Source organism: Zootoca vivipara, chromosome 2 (assembly GCF_963506605.1).
Source record: "Zootoca vivipara chromosome 2, rZooViv1.1, whole genome shotgun sequence".
Taxonomy (NCBI): domain Eukaryota; kingdom Metazoa; phylum Chordata; class Lepidosauria; order Squamata; family Lacertidae; genus Zootoca; species Zootoca vivipara.
The window spans coordinates 72935858-72949057 of record NC_083277.1 but is presented as its reverse complement, the minus strand read 5'-3'; the positions used below and the strand labels follow the sequence as shown (position 1 = coordinate 72949057).

The window sequence follows — 13200 nt, the reverse complement described above, 5'->3', positions numbered from 1 at the left end:
GGTGGAGTGCGAGTTCGGCATTCCCGCCCACCACGCCTCGCCCTCCCTCCAGCTCCCCGTCGCGCCCTCCGGCAAGGCCAAGCGCGGCGGGGAACTCGCGCTCCGCTGGGCTGTGCTCCGCCTCTGCCCACCAGCAGCGCTGCTATCGCCCACGGCTGTGCGCTCCGTCAGGGTCCTGGCCATAGTGCACCGGGGCAGCCCGGCGGGCCAGAGCGAGCACCCTGGCTGCGTGCTGTCAGCAGAGCCCCAGCGCCTCCGACTGCAAAAAGCTTCGTGGCGCCAAGGTGAGACCAGAGTCAGTTTCACCTGGGCTCCGTAGCCCCGCCCATGTCCCCACTTTGTGGCCCCTCCCCTCCCTGGCCCCGCCCCTTGCCCCCCTAGTTTTGCCCCTGCTGTACTTAATCACGAATGGGTCTGCCCTGACTAGCAGAGGCTCTCCAGGATTTCACATCTCCCCCAGCCCTACCTAGAGATGCCAGGGTGACATCTGGGACCTTCTGATGCAATGCAGGTGTTCAACCTCCGTCTTCCTTGGGTGCTTCTGCCCCCCCCCTTCCCTTATAGTGACAAAAACTGCCAAGGGCACAAGACAGGTGTGTGTATGCTCTGGATCTGCTAACCCAGCCTTGGGCAGCTGCTGGAAAGTAAAGGACAGAGGTAAAATCATCTCAGGTACAGGCACCAAATACAGTTCAAGCCTTTCCACAATGGACGGGATGGGGCTGCAGCATCTCTGCTGTGGGTGTTTTCATTTGCATTGCTTGCGACGGCAACACCTGTTCGCAGCGCAACCTTCGTTTACCTGCATCCCACGTGTCGCCAGGCAGCAAGCGGACGTGCACCGCCAACAGGAGCAGCGAAAGAAGCAGCAGCCCAGGCGCCATGAGAGCGCCTTTGCGGCTGCTGCTACGCGAGGCTCCTGTGGCTCCTCCCCACCGTGGGCGGAATCGGCGCCAGAGTTCAACCGTCCTCCTCTCGCGCCTCGAGAACAGTTTTGCGCACGCTCGGTCCCGCGCGCAGGAGCCGACTTCCCGCCCCCGAATCCCCTCCGCCAATCCCCGCTTCCTCCTCCCCCCCTTCCTTATAACGTTCGACTCAGACAATTATCCCAGCTAAAAAAGCCGGCTGTTCCTTTCAAGTACCTCCGCTGCCAAAGCATGTTATCTTATTATACAGGCACAGCGGTTTCCTGCCATTGTATCCCCATTCTCCTCAGGGATTTCCCTCTCCCAAACCATTCCCTTGCCAACCCTCCATGCCCTATAATGCCCAAGAGCATTCACTGACGTGAAAATGATTGCAGTGCTTACACCAGAGACTCAGCTAAAGCTATCAGGGTAATATTCATAGAATAATAACTCTGTAGAGTTGAAAGGGACTCCGAAGGTCATTTCGTCCAACCCCCCTGCAATGGAGAAATCTCAACTAAAGCAGTGCATGACAGATCCATTCCAGCCTCTGTCTGCTTTAAAATCTATGAAGGAGAGACCATCACCTTTCGAGAGAGTCCATTCCTGATGTTTATTTGGAATATTTTTTTGTGTAACTTGAAACCATTGGTTCATGTCTTACCCAGTGGCGTAGCAAGGTCAGGTGGCACCAGGTACAGAAAATTTCTTGTCACGCACCCACACATTTTTAAAAGAAGGAAAAAATAAGATACAGTTGCAAGTGTAATTTTCTGGTTTATTTACTTAGCATGGTGACCACAAGCACTTAAAACCTGTTTTTTGACAATTGGAATTTGTTATGGATGAATTTTTTAACTTAATTTTGCTATTTTGCAGCCTACTGTTGATGTGGACTGCCTCAAAGTTCTGATAGAGGAGCATCACCTCTCAGGAGGAGCCAGGTCCAAGGGGGGGGGGAGTTTGCCACGGTGACAAGTACTTGCCCTCCTTTGTGACATCTCTTGCTTTTCCCTTAAAAGCCACTGACTTGCAGGCAGCCACTGTGGGTTAGTAGTGAGGCAAGTGGAGGAGAGAGGAGTTGGTGGTGGTTGGAGAAGATAAGGAGAGGTGTTCATTTGATTGTTATTGTTATTTGATTAATTACTTTTATTTGATACGTTTGATTTTTTATTATTATTTTACTTTTTATGCTAACACTTATTTTACTTTTTATTTTGTTTTTTGTTCTTTATTTTCAGCCTTAGCTCTCTGGAAATCGACCTGGCTAGTCTTCTCCAGAGAGCTCAGTTCCGCCACACTCTTTCCCTGTCTTCCCCTTTTCTCTCCCCTCTCATCATTTACATTTACTAGGACATTTCTAGCCCACTTTCCTTCCAGGAGTTCAAGGTGGCCTTCATGGTTCTCCCTGGCACCAATTGTTATCTTCATAGCAGTCCTGCAAAGTAGGCTAGGCTGGCCCAAGGTCCACCAGGGAGCTTCATGGCTGAGTGGGGATTCAAACCCACTACACCTCTGCCTGGCTCCTATTTGCATCTCTCCAGCTGCTCTACAACATCGGACCTCTCCCCCTTCCTGGGGGGTCTCTCTGACTCCAAGGAAGACTCCAGCACCTTCCTCATGTTCCCCTTTTCTGAGACACCTTGATGCTTGGAGGACCCTCCTAGGGGTCTCCTCCCTCTCCAGGAAGGGCAGGGCTGTCCTAAGAAGATGCGGCAGAGCAGCCCTTTAACAGCTGGCAATGCTTCCTCTTTCCTTTGGGCTGGAGCTCTTGAACCCATAGCACTTGGAGCCTCCTTTCTCTCTCTGCCAGCCCTTTGTGCTCTGGGCTACCTCTTTCCAGCTCTGGTGATGCCCTTTCAGGTCACTGAACTGCAGAGAGATGGAAGGAATTGGGCCAGATGCCCCTCCTCACACACAACCCCCCCCCCCAACAATTGGGGCTGCTGGCTTCTGAGTCGCTCTCTCTACTCGTCTCTTCGAGGTTCAGGTGCTTAAGATGCCTGATCAGCTGCAGCAACAGGGTGGCCCCCCTGCAAGGCCTGGAGCAGCCTGTGGTGTCAGGTGAGCAAATGGCCTTCCTTTTTGGGACAGAGGAGGGCAGGAATGGGCTAGGGGGGCAGCTAGTCAAAAGATACATAGAGCCAGATGGCTGGATCCAACTCAAGGTCCATCTGGGCCATCACCTGGAAACCCAGCCCCCCCCCTCCCAGCGACCACACCATTTTGTGGGATCTGATGGAGGAAGCAGGGAGGGGCTGGGGTGTCCCCTGTAGTAGGACATGGAATCCAGGAAAAAACTATTGAAATAGCCTTGCCAGGGGCTTGCCAATGGCTCAGGTATGTGCTGGGGTTCCACATCCCTTCCCCAGGGGTGAGTACTGGATAAAACTAGAGCATGGAGTGGATCCCTCAGACCTGCCCCCTGCTGCCCGGGCTCTTTGTCCTCCACTCTGTGCTGTGCACTCTCAGATGCGGAGGAGCCCTCCCCTCCATGAGGAACTGACAGCCTGACTTTTGCATTTCAGCTGCTGGAGGAAGATCAGCTCTACCTCCTGGAGGTTATCCAGAACTACCAGGCAGCTCGGCTCAGGGGCGCCAAACCCTGAATTGCTCCAAGCAGGGGGCGGCCCAAGCCATTATGGTGAGTGATGGGTGGTGTGAGGGACCCCCATGGGGAGGGAGGGGCAGAGAGGGGTTTTGCGGGTTTGTGCATCTGCCAGAGAGGAAGACCCTTCTGGCTTAGAACATGGGGTGGCCAATCCCCTGGAAACACAAGCCTGGCATTTGGGGCCGGAGCCGTCCTCCGGAGACCCCTGGAAGGAGCTGACTTTCCTCCTCTGATCTCCTCAGGACATCTTTGGCCACTTGGAGCACTTCAGGGATCGCCCCCTGAGCCTGGCCCTGGCCTTGGAGGCGCTCCTCCAACTGAGTTGAGTGGGCGGGGGTGGGTGGGGTGGGGACAGAACTCCAGGGGGAGCTCCAGGTGGGCAAGAGTAGGCAGGAGGGAGAAAGGGGCAAGGAAGTCTTACCCCTTCCCTTTCTCTCTCCAGCTTAATGAGACCCCATTTGAACTGCGATATGGTCAGTGCTATCCTGCATAGGACAATGGAGGCTGTTCTTGGGGGTACAGAAAAGGAGGAGGACAAAGAGGTATGTCCTCTGCTTTGACTTCCCTTTGCACAGCTCTTTCTTCTTCTCACACCCTTGTGCAAGATTTAACCCAGCACTCAACCTTTCTTCTCTCTTTTCCCACAGGAACTGAAGCGGCACTTCCAGAGCCTGCTGGGGGGGTCTCCTTCTGGAAGCCCCCAATGCTGGCACCCTCCTCCAGCTGCTCACTGTAAGTGTCCTGATGGCATCAGGAGTACTTTTAGGGTTCCCCCACCCCCATCCCTTACCCAACGGACTGTCACATTTCTGGGGCAGAGAGTCCGCTGTCCCATTTGGCCCCTAATTTAGCCCAAATCCCAAACTGGCAACCCTTATGGCTCGAGAGTGCCAGGGACTCTGTGATGGGGGCAAAGGAGGGCCACCTTGGCCCAGACTGGTCCCTGACGCTGAGACAATCTTTCCTCCCACAGGACCTCTGATATTCCCCTTTGGGGAAGTGAGGAGGAAAGGAAACTAGCGGCCAGCAGCATTTCTCTACTGCTGGCTGTTTCATGGCGATTCCCCCACCTCAGAGTAAGTATCTTGCCTTCTTGTAATCATTTCTTTGGTTGCTTCCAGCCCCCCAAGAGCACACACCCCAGTGAATTTTAACGCAGAAGATGTGGCCAGAGGCAGTGGCGGAGCTTCATGCTCTGGCGCCGGGGACGGAAAGCAGGCAGGGTGGGACTGGTGCATGTTTTGGGGTGTGGCATGCCGCCCGTAGGGGCGTGGTGCGCATTCTGGGGCGGGGACTGTTGCCTGCGGGGGGCAGCCGCGATGGCGCCCTTGGGATCACGCTGCCCGGGACGGAGCGCCCCATCACTCCCCCTTCCTACGCCCCTGGCCAGAGGCTTTTTCTGCCCCCTTTCCTGGTGCTGTCCTTCCACCTCTTCCCAGAAGGGTGCAGGGCCCAGGGAGGTCCTCTGGGACAAGGGATTGGGCCCAAGCCATAGGGGGACCTATCCTTCCTGGCATGGGGCTGCTTCTGTGTTCTCTTGCACCCATCCAGGGTGGGGTTCGCAGTGTCATCTGACCCAGATTTTTTTTACTTGCAGAAGACAGTAATTCGGTCAGAGCTGGCCTTCTTCCGGCAAAATCTGAAAAAAGCTAAGCCCCACATCTTGGGGACAGCAAACACCCTTGCCCCATGTTTGCCCAAGACACACCTCCCAGGTCTTCTTGCTGGGAGTCCTCCATGGCCTCTCTGCCCAGCGGTCTCCCTGCCTGAGCTGACAGAGCTGGTCTCGCAGGTGGAATTGAGGACTCCCCAACTGCTGGTGCTGGCGGACTTTGAAATCCGTGCCCAAGCAGCTGGCTCTGGGGTGGCTCAGGACTTCCTGGCTGCTATGATGACCATGGGGCTATTCCATCAGGACACCACCCCAATGCAGGTGGCCGGCCACACTGGGCAGGAGAAGAGTGATTAAAAGTGGGGGATCTAGACTCCAGACCCTGAGAAATAGGTGGAAATATGAGACCCCAGACCCTGAGAAATCTGGAAATATGGTTAACAGCGAAAAACTCTAATATATTTCATATTTATGTAAAGACATGGAAAGATATAAGAAAAAATATTGAGTTATGGGGAAGAATGAAACTCTCTCTAATGAGAATAATTTTGGTCATAAAAATGAATATTTTGCCTAATTTTATTTAAAATTCTCCAATAGTAGGCAGAACAAGATGCTTCAAAGAATAGCAAAAATATATTTCTAGGTTTGTATGGGACAAACTCAAGTTCGGTTCAAGGGGAAATCATATTGACAATAAAGGGAGAAAACAGGGTTCAGAATAGCATAATGAAAATAATTAATGTTCATCCATTATTCTAGGGAAAAGAACTTCACATACACTTATTATGCCAAGGATCAATGCACATTTTGTTTTTCTAAAATGACATTTTCTACAGTGAAGTTAATAATGGCAGATTTCAAATTTTAAGAGTGGTATTGCAATCTTATTTTGAATAACATTGCCAAGAAGATCTGCTTATTGCCTTTTCTAATTATTGGTGATTAGATGAATTACTAATAGGGCAATCCTATCATTTTACTAGAACTAGGAAATTTATTTATTTGCTACATTTAAGTACCACTTTTCTGTAAAACCAGTCAAGGTGGCTTACATTTTATGTAGGTAAACGAAGGTAAAATCAAAGCCCCCTGATACAAAAGTAAAAGAAGTAAATTTAGGCACTGACACTTTCATATGGTCACATCATGACCCAGTGTGAAGTGGTCACTGCAGAAGAGATATGGAGCCTGTAGAAGGGACATACTGTCTCCCTCTGGCTTTTTAAAACCTTTAAATATTATAAAATGTGTAATAAAGAGAAAAAAGAACTTGCAAAGTTCATCAAATATAATATTTGTAAGCAGTGCTTTGTTTTTGTTTTTTGGCAATAATAATAATAATGAGGTGTCATATACTGTATTGATAAAAAAATATGCTGCATTTAGAGTAATAATTCCACCAGAGTTCATTCCCACAACTATTTTCAGCGGGACAAGGATGAGGAGTCCTCACAAACACTGTGATTTACAAGTATCTCTTTAAAAAGTATCCTAAAACATCTGGTCATTATGTTCCTGAAACAGTTTAAAGATGTTTTGAATTAGTATTGTATTTATGCCAGTTTTGGCCTATTACTGGCAATTGTAAATTGCTGAGTTTAAGTACAGTATGCCAGTTTGAAGGGCCTATGATTAGCAGCCAGTCTTTATAATTTATGTAATATTCCCTCCAAAACAACAGGAGGGTGACCTCATCCACTGTGAATCAGCTAAATGTGAGTTGTAAGGCAGAGGCTATTCAACAGGGAATATCATCACTACATAAACAGTTAATTCATTCAGAAAGGGTAAGAAAATACTGTAGTTCACTTCTTGAGAGAAACATGTTCAGTTGCCATCATTAAACAGGAGGGTGGCATTTGAGTAATTTTAATCAACTTTTAATCAACAAGATTAATCCATAGATCAATCAACTAAAGCATTATAAACATTGATTAATGAAAAGCTATATGAACACTTGTTTATGTGTAATGAATTGGTCAGTTGAACTTGATATTTTCCTTGCATTTAAGAATCACATTCATTGCACTTAAGAATCAGCTTTCTGGATCAGATCAAAGATAAAGTAGTTCCAGTAGTGGCCAACTATCTCCTGCCATGTGCCACCAGCATCTAATAGCAATGTGAATTACATTTGAACATAGAGGTTTAATTATTAGCTATTGTACATGATAGCCTCTGATAGACCAGTGGTGGTGTGTGTATATGTATCACAACAGAGGGAAGTGAAAGGAAGAAGCAAGAGTCATATACAGCAGAAAGAGGGGACAGCCACTTTAAATCTAAGACTAAACATTTATTTTATTCTAAAAAACAACAATTCAGCTGTTATTTTGTTGCACTTTTTTATATATAAGACGAAACAGAAACTATTGTGTCTGCATTAGTATTCTGATGAAGAGAGGCTGTGATAAAGAATGTGACTGCTGGCCTCCTGACTCTACAATGATGCTGCCAATGATGTATTGGGAGCCGACTCCGATTGCACCATTTTTTAAATAGCCTCAGATGGCATGAATAAAGCAGACAGAAAGGCAATTCACAATGTGGGCATAATGTTGCTACTTTCCCAGAGGGCTAGGTTATCTCTTTGCATTGCAGAATGATTCCAGGTAAGTACACATTTTTCCTTCTTTTTATTCGGACAAGGCAGCGACTACACATAGATCTCCATTTGTTAATTAAAAAAGAAAATCTTGACCCTCTTTCTCATTTTTTTGATGGGGCGACGTGTCTATCTGCAGGATTTGAGAACCTCATGCAAGATGTGCTGTGGTGCTTCAGTCAAGTGAAAGGAAATATTGACATAGGGGTCACAGAAGGTGGGTTTCCTTTTACTTTTCTTGAAATGAAAAGGAGCTTGTTTTCTTGCACTAACTGCTTAGTCAATGATGACTTTGTTTTGGTTCTTCTTGTGGTGATAACTTATGCTGCAAACAGGTAGCAATGATGTGTCTTTTTTTAAAGGTATGTTTTAAGAAAGCCTCAATTAGCCTGTCACTAAAATGGGAGCATGGACCTTTCTGCAATTGCAGAAATCCTTCTCCCCACATTCTTTTTTTTTTGAGGGGGGGTTAATTTACTTCTTTTTCTTCATGTTGACTATATTAGCATATTAACTACTGCACTGTATACAATTTATTGCCTTTCTTACCATAAGATATGGAAAAGAGAGAGTCCTAAAAGTGATCAGGAGTGATGAGCATTGCAGCACTCAATGAACTATTTGTTCCTAGTAGTTCTGGGACCTTTCACAGTCAGCTCATGTCCCTCTCTCTGTGCTACTCACAATAAAAGCAAAATATGCTATCTGCCGTATTGGGAACAAACTTGAAGGGATAACTGTGCTGGTCTTTGCACACACATACCCTTTGAACAACTGATGGAATATATGCTCCTGAAATGGAGAAAGTTTCTACCAGCCAGATCCCACAAGGGTATACATTCCAGATGTTTTGCAGGGCAAAGGAGGCTTTCCTTCACGATACACTCAGAGTGGAAGTTGTTTTCCCCCCAGAACCAACTCTTTCTCGCATTAACTCTTTCTACCTCAACCTGTCTCCTAACCTGTCTCCCTACCTATCTCCCTACCTCTATTCCAACCCACTTCAACCAACCATCTCTCAAATCCTCTCCTTTTAAACCCTTCCTCTTGGAATTATGGCCAATCAGAGGCTGCCATTCATTAACCATTTGCTGGCAGGGAAAGAAGGGGGGGGGACACTTGTTGATCCAACCACTCCAGCAAAACCAAATTTTCTGTCACGTCCCACCCCTGAAAATCATTGCATAGGCGAGGTTGCATACACCAGCCTCCACACAGCAATGGGCAGGAACTGAAAAATACTTGGGGGGTTTGTTTCAATTTGCAAATACACTTTAAACCACATTACAAACTTTTGTATCTCAATTAAATAAACACATATACCGCCTGTTTGTCCCTTTATCTAAAGGTTTCGTGACAGGGTCTCCACAATTGTCTTATCCTTCCCTCTGCCCTGTTCATAATAAGGTTTAAGCGTGTTTACTTGGAAAACTTCACAATGTCCACCTTCCAAGTTTAATCCAACCAAATAGTCTACATTGGAGAGTCTACCAACGACATGGAAGGCTTCGGCTTTGTTCTGTGGTAAGACCAAAGCGCACTTTCACACTCTTTAAATGTGAGGTAATCAGGTTTCATCCTCTCTGAGATTTGAGTATATTTCACTCAAAGTTCCATATATCTGAGGGCGCAAGTACAGCATCCAGTTTCCCTCAGGAATGTTTAAGTCTTTACAAGTCCGTTAAAAAAAATATACTGTAGGAATACTTGCACATCATCACCTTTTACATACTTCGGAAACCTCTTTATATTAGCTGAGGAAAAATATCCACCTGACATTGGTTGTGGCAATTCTGCCCTCAGCTTAATTTCCTCCATTTTTAAAAGAAACATACAGTATCTTTTTCATGGGCCGTCTTGGCCTCCCTTTCTCTGTATTCTTGGGCTGATCTGGCATATCTTTTTTTCTCTTTTTCCTCATGAGCTAGCTATCTCTGCCATATCTCTCTGTCTGTATCTGTGCTAGCTGAATGTTAGCTGTGATTCTGGTCTTTTCTTTTTCTTTCTCTGCTTCATCTTTAGCCATTTCTAATCTTAGTCTCATCATCTCTAATTCAATTTTAGGATTCTCCTCAGATGCAGTAGCTCCCTGCACTGGGTCATCCCGAGTCTCTTTGGCTTGGCACTTGCTGGTCATTTTCTGACAGAATTTTTTTTCCTTTTAATAAAATAACTTCACCACTTTATTAAACTGGTTGTTCTGTGTCTCTGGGTACGTTTCTGTCTGGGTTTAAACTTCAGATCATGGCGCTGCCACCAATTAATATGCAGGGGGTGTGACAGCACTTTTTCCTCTCATGCCGTTGGGCCCGCTCTCACTTAGAAAAATTTCTCCCACCTCACTGAACAACCCTTTATCTAAAAGGTTTCTTTTCCTTTCCTCTTAAAATTCTAGCCCAGAATATCCTGTGGGGGACTTTTGTGAGGGGATATTTAGTAAGTTGGAGTCTCAGACCGGTTTTTCTTTAAATAAAAAAGATTTATTTAAGGCAAGATAGTATATAACACAAATGGATTAAACTTAGGTTACTTCAGGCATACAGTCCGATTACACTTTAATTCGTCCTCAGTTGTTTTTGCGTTATAGGTTTGGTTCCTTTATACGGTGATACTTTCTTTCAGTTATCCACCCCCTTTAACAATCCTGCTCCTAAGGTACCTTAAGTAATATACCCAAGGGCCCTCCACACACCCTCCCTTCACTGGGTTTGGGAGTTTCTTATTTTCCTTAGAAGAATCTCTCCCCTCCAGACTAGATTTGAGTCCCAAGTAGGTTGTTCCTTTCCAGCTCCTACGTATCCTGGCTCAATCTCTGCCTCCCAGTAAAATTCTGGTCTATTCCTCCTACAGGACACCACAGAACCAACTTTTTCCTCACATTAACTCTTTCTACCTCAACCTGTCTCCCTACCTATCTCCCAACCTCAATTCCAACCCACTTCAACCAACCCTCTCAACAAACCAACTGTCTCTCAAATCCTCTCCTTTTAAACTCTCCCTCCTGGAACCACAGCCGATCAGAGGCTGCCGTTCATTAACCCTTTGTTGGCAAAAACCACTTGTTGATCAAACTGGTCCAGCAAAACCAACTTTTTCATCACAATGGCCCTTCTCATCTCCTCTGTTGCAGGCCCAAAGTGGTGAGAGCTGGAAGTTGAAATGAAGTTTTTCTTACTGCTGGCTTGCTGGAGTTGAAAGCCACCTTTTTTGGTGCACAGTTTCTACTTGCATTATGGAGGACAAGAATGTTAATCAATGTATATCATTTACCACAGGCTATACATCTATATTAATTTTGGGTGGAATTCAACATTGCTGTAAGGCCATTTTTCAATCAGCACAAGCATTTCTCCTTGCCCGATTTAATAATCTCCTTCTGTGTGCTGTTCTGGGGGTTCTTCCAATCTCCAAGAGCTGGTTTGAAGGGTGTGTGTGGGGGGGAGACAGGGGATCTCTATTGCACTATGGGAACTCATTGTACTTGTTACTGCAAGCACACCTATTCAGCCTCCATGACATGTTTGGACAACTGGGGCACAAATAAAACTAATATGAGTAAGACTAGGTATGCACCTTCTAGAGTACTGGGGATCCAAGCCAGAAGTATTTGACCCTACTGTATTCCCCTGCTGTTGTTTTGTGTTTTCCACAAGGTGTCTTTAATTTCCTACTTTCAGTTTCCAGGGTTGAGGGGGAGGTCTCATTGCGCACTCTGCACATTTGCTGTGAGTTAAGGGGATGAGTCTGTGACGAATGTCCCCCTCTCTATTACTAAAAAGCAACATAGGAATCCAGAGGTGAATCCACCCACACTCTTCTCCCACCTCCTCCAAATAAACCCCTTTATTCTTGTGGGTTTATAAGTAAAGAGACTCTCCTTCCAGCTCACGTGGCCTGGTATAAAAACAAAACAAAACTCTAGGCTGTTTGATAGAATAACCTCCTGCCACCAGTAAAGGGTCTCTCTCGGCTTGATTCCCCATACTGCAAAAGTTTGCCCTTTCCACGCTGGCAACTTGTTGACACCCCAGGTTATCTTTCTAAGCCTCCTCAGTGTTACTCTTAAGACACAAATGTTTGCCTCTTTTCCTGAGGTAAGTTTTGTCCTCTAACGAGTTACCACTTCTGAGAGTCCCGATACCTTGCTGGGAAAATAATGACGATACTTCTTGGCACAAAAGAGAAGAATTTTATTAACCTTAGAACATAGTTGTTTCTTTAACGTTTCATGTGTTTAAAAGCTACGTTTCGGTTGTAGATAATCTCTGTCAAACATTTAACATCGAGCCTTCCTGAACCTCATCTAGATCCCCACTATCCTGGCCTCTCAACTTTCTTCTTCACACCTACCCTCTCACTCTCCTCAACTGACAAAACCGCTGCTCCCTCCTTTTAAACTGGGAACAGTCCCGCCCCCACCAGAATGTTATGTCAGTCAGGCTGGAGGTGGATTAACTCTTTTCCAGCCAGGTAGGAATAAATATTTCAAATATTTCAAAACCGTGTCAATCCGTCAGTCCTTCCCCCAATTTCACCCGCACCTCAGAGAACCCTGGGATGATTTCATGTTGTTTGAGCCATTGCATTTCTATTGTCCTAATATTGACAAGAATCCTTCTGGGCACATGAGGCAAGTCAGCACCATGGAAAGTTCCAAAGACCATAAATGGGCAGGCCTCTGTTTTGGAACTGAGCACTTCTCCTTTCTGACAAATCCTTCCAGGCATGTTGCCTACATTAATGGGTTGCCATGAGGATACAAGTTCTTTGAGTGAAGGGGATTAATTCCTCAGGCAGGGCAGGATCTGAAGGTAGGGACTCAGGCCCATTCGGTCTAGATTCTAGCATTAGATTCTTCCTCCCATGCTACTGCTCTGATGGATCCTGCCACACCTCCACTGGAATCAGATCCTAGCCTGCTTGCTCAGAATGGGGTCCCATTCTGCTTAGGGTTCAAAAGCTCTCTGAAGATACCTGCAACAAGCTTCCACTATTCCAACAGTTGCATGGGGTCCTTTGTTCCACAACTTTAAAACTCTGCCGTCTGCTAGTGTAAGGGTTCTTGTGTTAGCAGACAACCTTTCATTTTCAAGTGATTTCTGGATGCTAAATCAGAAATAGTTCCTATGACCTTCCATCATATTGTATATAGGTATGCAACTTTGTAACATATTACTGACAGCTGGGAATCAAGCCTTTAAAATCTTGGATACCTTGGATATCTGACTCTACAATATCATTGGATTTGGCTGTGAGCCCAATTTCATTGGCTTCTTTTTACATTGCTTGCTAATTGCTTTCACAGTTTTCATTCTGCCGTTTTCATAGAAAGTAAAGTGCTATTAGTTAATGCAACCTAAAATCTCAGCCTAAATAATTAAATAAGAGCCAGCTACCATGAGACTATGGCTATTTTTGTGCATATGGTTTTAAAGTAGAGTGAATTTACTCCAAGGGAAAG

General features: G+C 46.1%; 1 protein-coding gene across 1 annotated transcript in view; it reads right to left on the bottom strand.

The window, feature by feature from the left end:
- LOC118080310 (uncharacterized) overlaps positions 1–902 on the bottom strand; it is a 76786-nt gene extending 75884 nt beyond the window's left edge. Inside the window, exon 1 of the mRNA XM_060271698.1 lies at positions 803–902. Within this exon, the coding sequence (XP_060127681.1) occupies positions 803–884 (82 nt within the window). The 5' untranslated portion in view covers positions 885–902. The remainder of the gene's footprint in view (positions 1–802) is intronic.
- Positions 903–13200: the final 12298 nt, after the last annotated feature.